Source organism: Haematobia irritans, chromosome 3 (genome assembly GCF_050003625.1).
Source record: "Haematobia irritans isolate KBUSLIRL chromosome 3, ASM5000362v1, whole genome shotgun sequence".
NCBI lineage: Eukaryota > Metazoa > Arthropoda > Insecta > Diptera > Muscidae > Haematobia > Haematobia irritans.
Genome location: NC_134399.1, coordinates 45,677,765 through 45,688,336, shown reverse-complemented (window position 1 = coordinate 45,688,336; position 10,572 = coordinate 45,677,765). Strand labels below are relative to the sequence as shown.

The 10,572-nt window shown below is 35.2% G+C and overlaps 1 protein-coding gene across 1 annotated transcript; it reads left to right on the top strand.

Annotated features, from left to right (window-relative positions):
* The first annotated feature begins 6,732 nt into the window (after nucleotides 1-6,732).
* On the top strand, nucleotides 6,733-9,994 carry LOC142230885 (uncharacterized). The gene is made up of 3 exons (XM_075301505.1): nucleotides 6,733-7,376; nucleotides 7,437-8,872; nucleotides 9,981-9,994. Exons 1-3 carry the CDS (start codon nucleotides 6,733-6,735, stop codon nucleotides 9,992-9,994), a joined length of 2,094 nt encoding a protein of 697 aa, XP_075157620.1.
* The last annotated feature ends 578 nt before the right edge of the window (nucleotides 9,995-10,572 follow it).

Genomic DNA, 10,572 nt, shown 5'->3' with positions numbered 1-10,572 from the left:
CCCCCTTGGCTTTCCTCTAGGGCATGCAGCTTTCAGTGAGATGTTGAAGGCCTTAGTAATCCGCTCCACTGCGTGTTCGATATCTTGCACATTTCTCATATTTGTCTCTGTTATTTCCGGTATCATCATATTGAACGATTCCCTATACCTATTCCAGTCAGCTTTCCTAACATTTGGCGGAAATATGGTCTTGGTGATATGAACATCAAATTTGAAACTGATGTAGCGATGATCTGAGAAGCTGTGTTCACTTAAAACCTGCCACTCAGATATCATTTCATTCAGTTCTTGCGAGGCCAAGGTGATGTCCAAAACCTCTTGCCTGTTTTTAGTGACAAAGGTTGGGACATCTCCCTTGTTGCAAACTACCAGATTAGTACGCAAAATAAACTCTATTAGCGACTCTCCCCTTGCATTAGTATCACTACTTCCCCATATACTATGATGTGCATTCGCATCGCATCCCATAATGAGTTTCGTCTTTGTTTTCAGTGACTCCTCCACTAAGGTCTTAACGGCATATGGAGGCATCTCCCTGTCATGTCCCATGTAGACCGAAGATATCCAATATTTGCATTTGGCTATTTCTAAACTTGCAACGACAGTGTCTGTATTGCACATTGAAGGAAGCAGAAACAAGTTGAGCTCGTTTTTAGCAATTATACAGGCTCGATTTACATCATTACCAGTATACTGCAATAGTTTGAACCCCGTAGTACTTAATTCACATATTTTGTTTTTATAAACATATGGTTCTTGAATAAGAACTATATCTATGTCCCCTTTCATCAGGAGAACTTTTAAGGCAGCACATGCAGCCTTACAATGATGAAGATTTATCTCGAGGATCCGTAGGACCATCGAGATTTTCAACAACCGTCACATCTGCCGTTTCAATCGAGTCATCAAGAATGTCCTCTTCAGAGATATCGGTGACTCTCGCAATAACCATAGGTTCAACTTTGGTGAGTTCTGAGGCAGTAGAAGCCTCCTCACGCATACGGTATCTATCCATGTCTTCAAATGTCTTGGTATCCCCCTCGACTTCGCAAGAGGATCCGCTTACTTCTGATTCAGACAGAGGCTTGTCCATTTCTGAATCCTTTAGCTGATCGTTTTTATACACCTTCATTTGGATATAATGAAAGCCATAACATACACGGCCCTGGGACTTTGCTAGATGTGGCAAAGACTGAGTGTTCAATATAAACACTATATATAACTTATTTATGCGAAATAATATGCCTAAATCAAAAATATTTTTATTTTTCAATATAATCTTTTGAAACTTCAGTACACTTAGTCCAACGCTTTTCTAGCAATTCTATCCCTTGATTAAAATAGTTTTCCTCAAGGTCTTCAAAATAGTGGTTTACAACTGTAATTGCATCTTCATTTGAGGTAAAACGCTTGACAGCAAGGAACTTTTTTAGATTTGGGAACAAGTAAGTCACTGGGAGCTAAATCAGGAGAATAAGATGGGTGGTCAAGCAACTCGTACTTTAATTCGTTGATTTTAGCCATTGTGAAAACAATCTTGTGCGCTGGTGCGTTGTCTTGATGAAAAAATATTTTTTGTGTTGTAAGCCAGGACGTTTTTCTCGAATTTGTACATTTAATTGATCCAAAAGGTTGCAATAGTACTCTGAATTTATTGTTTTACCCTTTTGCAGATTGTCAATCAATACAATACCTTTAAAGTCTCAAAACCTCGTTGCCATAACCTTACCAGCCGATTGAATTGTTTTTGCCTTCTTTGGGACAGTTCCTCCACATTCAGTCCATTGTTTGGATTTTTCTTTTGTCTCTGGAGTATAGTGGTGGATCCATGTCTCATCAACAGTTATGAAGCGACGCTTAAAATCCATTTTATTTCGCTTAAAACGATCCAAACAAGCTTGAGAAATGTTCATTCCCAATAAACACAGGATGAGCGTTTTTCAAATGCAACAACTTTTCAGTTTGAGGGTAAATATAATTTTCAACATAAATTCAACTTGACTTGAAATAGCTCATCTTCAATACATCTTCAAATTGTTTGCGAATTACTTCCAATTTGCCAAAATGTTGACGAAATCTTTGAAAAGGTGTTGAAGATAATATGAGAAAACTTTGACGAAACACTACCCTAAAATGCAACGAAAAAACCATGTGGTTTTCAATACTTATTTGTGCAACGAAATTCGTGGTCAATTGCAAGAAAAAAATGGAAAATTTTAGACAAATAACCAAATAGTTTATAAAAATAAGTAAGTGAAAATAAACAAGTATATACGGCCGTAAGTTCGGCCAGGCCGAATCTTATGTACTCTCCACCATGGATTGCGTAGGAACTTCTACTAAAGGCTGTCATCCACAATCGAATTACTTGGGTTGCGATAACACTTGCCGATGGCAAGGTATCGTAAAACTTTTTAACACTGTCTTCTAAATTGTAAGTTAGCCCATACGGGGTATATATTAAACAAAAAAAGGCCGACTAAATACGTATATAATATAGTTTGACAAAATTTTCTATAGAAATGAAAACTTGACAAAATTTTCTATAGAAATAAAAACTTGACAAAATTTTCTATAGAAATAAAATGTTGACAAAATTTTCTATGGAAGTAAAATGTTGACAAAATTTTGTATAGAAATAAAATGTTGACAAAATTTTCTACAGAAATAAATTTTTTACAAAATTTTCTATAAAAATAAAATTTTGACAAAACTTTCTATGGAAATAAAATTTTGACAAACATTTCTATAGAAAAAAACCTTTGACAAAACTTTCTATAGAAATGAAATTTTGACACAACTTTCTATAGTAATAAAATTTGACAAAATTTTCTATGGAAATAAAGTTTTGGTAGATTATTTTTGGCGATATGGACCAATTTTTGTGTAATAAGTCATCGGCTATATATAACTAAAGACCGATATTGACCAATTTTTACATGGCTGTTAGAGGCCATATATTGACAAAATGTACCAAATTTCAACCGCATCGGATGACTTTTGCTATATATAATTATGGACCGATATGGACCAATTTTTGCATGGTTGTTAGATACCATATACTAACACCATGTACCAAATTTCAACTGGATCGGATGAATTTCGCTCCTGCAAGAGGCTCCTGAGGTCAAATCTGGGGATCGGTTTATATGGGAGCTATATATAATTATGAACCGATATGGACCAATTTTTGCATGGTTGTTAAAGACATATACTAACACCACGTACTAAATTTCAAATGGATCGGATGAATTTTGCTCCTCCAAGAGGCTCCGGAGTTCAAATCTGGGGATCGGTTTATATGGGAGCTATATATAATTATGAACCGATATGGACCAATTTTTGCATGGTTGTTAGAGGCCGTATACTAACATCAGGTACCAAATTTCAACAGGATCGGATGAATTTTGCCCCTCCAAGAGGCTCCGGAGGTCAAATCTGGGCATCGGTTTATATGGGGGCTATATAATTATGGAACGATATGTACCAATTTTTGCATGGTTGTTAGAGACCGTATACTAACATCTGGTACCACATTTCAACCGGATCGGATGAATTTTTCCCCTCCAAGAGGCTCCGGAGGTCAAATCTGGGGATCGGTTTATATGGGGGCTATATATAATTATGGACCGACATGGACCAATTTTTGCATGGGTGTTAGAGACCGTATACTAAGACCACGTACTAAATTTCAACCGGACCGGATGAATTTTGCTCCTCCAAGAGGCTCCGGAGGTCAAATCTGGGGATCGGTTTATATGGGAGCTATATATAATTATGGACCGATATGGACCAATTTTTGCATGGTTGTTAGAGGCCGTATACTAACATCAGGTACCAAATTTCAACCGGATCGGATGAATTTTGCTGCTCCGGGAGGCTCCCCAAGCCAAATTTGGGGATCGGTTTATATGGGGGCTATACGTAAACGTGGTCCGATATGGCCGATTTTCAATACCATCCGACCTACATCAATAACAACTACTTGTGCCAAGTTTCAAGTCGATAGCTTGTTTCGTTCGGAAGTTAGCGTGATTTCCACAGACGGACGGACAGCCGGACAGACGGACGGACATGCTTAGATCGACTCAGAATTTCACCACGACCCAGAATATATATACTATATGGGGTCTTAGAGCAATATTTCGATGTGTTACAAACGGAATGACAAAGTTAATATACCCCCATCCTATGGTGGAGGGTATAATAATATACCCCCATCCTATGGTGGAGGGTATAAAAATGAAATAAAACTTTAAGGAAGTCACTAAATGTATATCTCTTTGCAGAAAACTAAAATTATGGATTATACGTTCTTGAAAACATGAAAAAGCTGACCGATGAAAAAAGGGTGGACAATTAACGGGAACTGCTTCAAATAGTTTATAATAATTGGTACGTCAATATGAAAAATTAAATCAACACTTTAGTGAAGTCGCTAAATTTAAATCTCTTTGCAGAAAACTAAAATTTTTGGATGCTACATTCTTGCAAACATTAAGAAGCTGACCAATGAAAAATGAGTGGCTTATCGACAAGAAAAAGTTTCCAGAAACATTACAAGTGCAACCAATTAAAATTTGTTGAAATTGTTGAAATCAACAACTTCTGGATGAAAATGTGCATCACATCGTCAGTTTAATTCATATGCTATTGTCAGTTTAAAATGGATATTTTGTGAATTCCTCTGCTGGAAATCAATTCTAACACGCGGTCCAGTACGTTCCTAATTTCAAATTGCCCGCAAGTTAATAAATTTTAACGCTGTTTTATGACACCAAAAGGAAGGAAATCGAATTATCAATGCAAAAGTGTTTACTAATAATGTTTAAGATATTTAAAGTTTTGTTGTTTTTTTGTTGTTCTTATTTGTTGATATGTTTAATAAGATTATTATTTATCAATTGGTATTGTAGTGTATTATGTAGGTAGTTTATTATATATTTTATTTTGATGAAAATGAATAAATTATACAAAATTCATAGAATTTTGGCTTTGACTTTCAATTTGAAGTGGGGATATCATTCATACAAATTTAGGTTGAAAAGTATTTGCAACGATGTTAATTTTGAATTTGACTCGCATCGAAAATTGTTTGAAAAATTATTGAGTAGCGCGTCATTTCAATTTGAGGATAACACTTGAGATATTATTGCCAATGTGTTGAATTTCACTGTTGAGGGTAATGTCTGTTTTTTGTTGAGAACGCGATTTTCTCAACAATTTCTCAACTTGAATATTACCCTAATCCTTTGAAAAATAGTTAAAATTTTTTGGTTTTATTGGGTTGTAGTAAATTTATAAAACAACTCATAACTGAAATAAGAAATAGACTCCCTCCAAATATTAATACAGTGCACTCGCGGTAACATGAACTAATTAAAACCAAGAGGGTTCACGGTAGCGAAAATGTTCACGTTAGCGAACTTCAGCGTATTTCAGAACAAAACATAGCCATATTCGGGAGGTTTACATGTTCTAGCGTGATAGTCTTTTAGTTTTATTATTAGTAATATTAAAAACTTAATTTAATTTCATGAAAAAATTAAAAAAAGAAATTGGAAAATATCAGTGGGTATGGAATTATTAAGCAATTTAAATTAATAATTCAAATTCATGAAAACAGCCAAACTAGATCACTAAAAACTTCCGTATGTGTATTTGAATCTGTACATAGCATTGTGAATTTGCCTTTAACGTCAAATTTCATGTTTTTCAGCGTTAAGGCCGATACTCTGTTCGGTTTTCGAAACTCCATACAAAACCAAAAAATGCGAAAAAATAGCGAAATTTTTTCCATTTGTGATACATTGTGACGTAAATCGATCAGTCAGTATTTTCATAACATGGCGCCATTTGCAATGTGAATTAAGAAATAATTTTTTTATTAAACTGCTTTTTGTGAATTTATAATGTTAACAAAATAAAAAGCTTTATTTGGTGAATTATATTTTACAATCGTTTCATTTGTACTGGGCATCGGGATAATAAACACAAAACAAAAAGTTAACAAAAGGAGCACAGCAATTGATGTTACAAAACAAGCATTAGCACTTCAACCAGCATGTATAGTAACGGGGGAGCAATGAATGGAATCACAAGAATTAATTGCTATGTTCCAAAAAATAAAATTAGATTTTTTAAATCCAAAGTTATTTGTAAAATAACTTCTGCTTCTTCTTTTTTAATTTAATTATTATGTATGCCTTTGTATATGTTATCATTTCGTGACATTTTGCGATGTTGTCAATACATTTCGATGAAATAAACGCGAAAAAGTTCGAAAATGGCTGTTTTTCTTCCTTCAAAATTGTGTAAGGTCATATACTCAGCTTACACCTTCAAAGGGCTTGTTTACATAAGGCATCATCAGGATGATACTCCAATCTGTGTTATACATGATGATGTATTGGATGGGTTTCGTCTACATTCTCGAAATAATAATATCCCAAACCATATTTCCTCGTGTGAAACCGGGAACAGCTGAGCTACATCCTGTTATTATGAAATATTTAATTCATAGTTATCTACTTACACTATTATTTTTATTTACAATTATCACTATCTGTTTATTTAAATACTTAGTCAATTTTTTAAATTCACTCATTTTTAGGAAAATCCCTTATGTCTATTCTATGTCCCTTTTCTTTTTTCCCATAACATTCAATAACCAATCATTTCTCCGTGTCGCTATTGTTTCCCCACTTTTCCCTGAATCTTATAATTATCATCATGAACGGTCTGTATGATAGCTCATCCAGAGACGTAACGGCTAATATGGTTCGGATTTTGGCCAAGCAGAAGAATGGTTTGAATATTTGCCATATCAATGCTCAGAGCCTCAATAACAAACTAGATGAATTTGGTTTTGTTTTTGAGAACTCTGGGATTGATATTGTATGTGTTTCAGAAACTTGGTTTCGTTCGACGACGCCTAGTTCGCTGGTAAGTCTTAACGGCTATAAGGTCTATAGGGCTGATAGGTCTAGTAGAGGTGGTGGGACAGCAATTTACGTTAGAGACTGTTTGCGATCTAAACTTCGTCAGCAATCTGATCCAGGGGGGGCTTTGGAATATGTTTTTGTGGAGATTGGATCCACCGAGGCGAGAATTCTGGTGGGATGTGTCTATAGACCTAACAATCATGTGGATATGGTGTGTTTTTTTGATATGTTGGAGGACTTGTCATTCGCTTACGATGATATCGTGGTTTCCGGTGATTTCAACTCCAATATCATATCTGATGATAATATTTCTTCTCCCATGCTATCCTTAGGTCTATTACCGACTAATACGTCCAGTCCCACGCACCATACGCACTCCTGTAGTAGCCTTATTGATTTGTTTTTCGTTAGTAAGCTAGGCAATGTCTTACTGTATGACCAGATTTCTGCGTCTTGCTTTTCAAAACACGACTTAATTTTCCTGTCCTACAGTTTTAGGTTTCAAAGAATACAATGTACATTTTCCTTTAGAGATTTTAGGAACCTCGACTATACTTCCTTAGGTACCTTGGCTTCGCAGATCGAGTGGGACTTGTTTTACGACATGGACTCCCCTGACGAACAACTTGACTTTTTGGAATATAACATTAGACTTCTACAGGATCTAACCATGCCCTTGAAGACGAGAAAGGTTAGATCTGGCTCTAAGCCCTGGTTCCATGAGGAGGTCCGTCTGGCTATATCGGAACGCGACTTGGCGTACTCTAGGTGGAGGAGATTTAAGATCCCTGCTCTGAGGGATGATTTTCGAGAGAAGAGAAGTCTTGCGAATGTTGCTATTAAACGCGCTGAGAAGGATTATTTCTATCGCAAATTTTCGTCTGCTTTGGGATCTAAACAGTCGTGGAACATTATAAGGTCTATTGGTATAGGAAGAACCTCTGGATGCAATGATAATGTTGATGTTGATGAATTGAATATGAAATTTGTTAATATTCCTGTCACTCCAAGATTTGATGATTTCTATGATTTTAACGTTAATATCTCGGACTTTGGAACTAGCACGAATGGATTTCAGTTTTCTTGTATAGATTCTGCAGATGTGATTCTTAGCATCTCATCTGTGAAATCTAATTCGGTTGGTTACGATGGCATTGATCCGCGCTTCTTCAAGGTCTTGCTTCCACTTTTATTGCCATATATAACCAGTCTATTTAACAGAATTATAATGACAAGCACTTTTCCTTCTGCTTGGAAACACAGTAAAGTTATTCCCATATCTAAGGGTGGTGGTGAATACCGTCCTATATCCATTTTATGTTTTCTGTCTAAGGCTTTTGAGAAGATAATCTATAGACAACTATCTGACTATCTTACTGATGGCTCAATGTTATTTGAAAGACAGTCTGGCTTCCGTCCCAAGCACAGCTGCATAACCGCCTTGGCAGACGTATGCGAGGATATAAGGATGAACTTAGAGAACAATGAAGTTACTTGTCTGGTTCTTCTTGATCACTCTAAGGCCTTCGATTCGGTGGATCATAACATATTGTGTGCTAAGTTATTAAATATTTATAATTTTTCTTCATCCACGACACGTCTCGTTTGGTCCTATTTGTGTAATCGGTCGCAATCTGTTAGTGCAAATGGTTTACTGTCAGGAACTCTGCCAGTCAACAGAGGTGTTCCTCAGGGGTCAATCTTGGGCCCTCTGCTATTCTCAGTCTATTCCAACGACCTTCCCTCTCATCTATCGTACACTAAGGTACATTTATATGCCGATGATGTACAAGTGTATATTTCAAGTCCCCTATCGGAGCTCAATGACTGTGTTGACAGATTGAATCAGGACCTGGTGAGGATTCATACTTGGGCATGTGCTAACGGGCTCTGCATAAACCCCCGAAAATCAAAGTGCCTCATCATGGGTAAGAGGAAATCGAATCTCCGATATGATGTCAATGTTAGTATTAATGACATCGGTATATCGATTGTGTCGTCGGCAAGAAATCTCGGGGTTATCTTTAATGATACACTGACATGGTCGGATCATATCTGCTCCGCTGTGGGACAAAGCTATGCGAAGCTACGTGCACTCTGGTCGACTCATTCTTTTACTCCTTTGGGAGTCAGACGTCTATTAGCGAAGACTTACATTTTGCCAGGTCTATTATATGGTTCTGAATTATTCGCTAGCTGTGACTCTGCTAGTCGAAGGAGATTGAACGTCCTTTTTAATAGCATAACACGCTACATCTTTGGGCTGAGTCGTCGTGATTCCGTTACCCGATATTCACTAACTCTATATGGTGTATCCTTTGATAGTTTGTTATCTATTAGGAGCCTTGTATTCCTCCACAAATTGGTCTATTTATTCAATAGGCTTCGATTTATTTATTCAATAGGCTTCGATTCACTCGCTCCAGTAGGGGTAGGAGAATTATACCGTTTGTGCAACGTAGCCTTGTTTCTGATTGGCAATTTTTTGTGTCGTCCGTTCGTCTTTGGAATTCGTTACCTATCTGTATTCAAACCATTAGCGACACCAATACATTTAAGAAAAAATTGTTTAATTACTTTGCTATCACCTGAAAGTCTTTATTTTTTCCTAATTTGTTATTGAATGTTGTATTTTTATTTATTTGTTTTTTTTTTTTCTTTCTTTGTATTTTTTTTTTTTCTTCTTATTCTCGTCTCTGTTTCTGTATATTAATGTCACTTCTAATTTTATCTTTGTTACCGTACCCAAATTTAATTATACCAATTTTTACAATATTGTCAAATCTTATAACTTTTATTATTATTATTATTTTTCTTTTTTATTTGCCATTCTCTTTTATTTTTGATAATTATATTTTATTTTTAAAATCATTACAAACATATAATTTAATTGTCAATTTCATTTCATTTCATTTAGTTTTTCGTTTCTTATTTTTTTTTTTAATTACATTTAAGTTTCGATTTATGAGATTATACAAACATTGGATAAACTTCCTTGTACTATAATTATAAGAATCTGTTATTCTTGTTGTACAGGTTTTATGAAATAAATAAAAAAAAAAAAAAAAATATTGTCAATACCATCATTTCTCAACGCGAAACAATGATTGAGGAGAACTTTTTTCGCACCAACAAACAGAGTACAGAGTCGACTAACAATGAAAGATCCTCTGAATGTAATTTAACGAGAATACAAGAAAAGAGAGAGAGATCATAGAAGAAAGACGCAAAGTTATAAAGCTCTTAAAAAATAAAAAAATAATATATAAACAGATTTGTAAAATAGACAGAGACTATTCAAATTAAAACATAGTGTATTTGTGAACATTTTGTGAATAAAATATTACAATAAAAGCGAAAATATAAATAAATACGAATAAATTAAATAACAGCCAAAAATGGCTACATGCACAAAGGGAGTTCGAGTAGAGGCAGCAATACGGTGTGATGGTGTGTGTGGCAAATACTACCATCGAGAGAAAAAATGTTCTGACATTGATGAGTATTCAAGCACAATATTTGAAACTGCAAAATTTGCTAGATTTGTGTGTGATGAATGTATGGAGTATATAAAAAAAGTAGATGTCGCTCTAAAAGATATCCAAAAAGTGGTTAAAAGAAACGATGA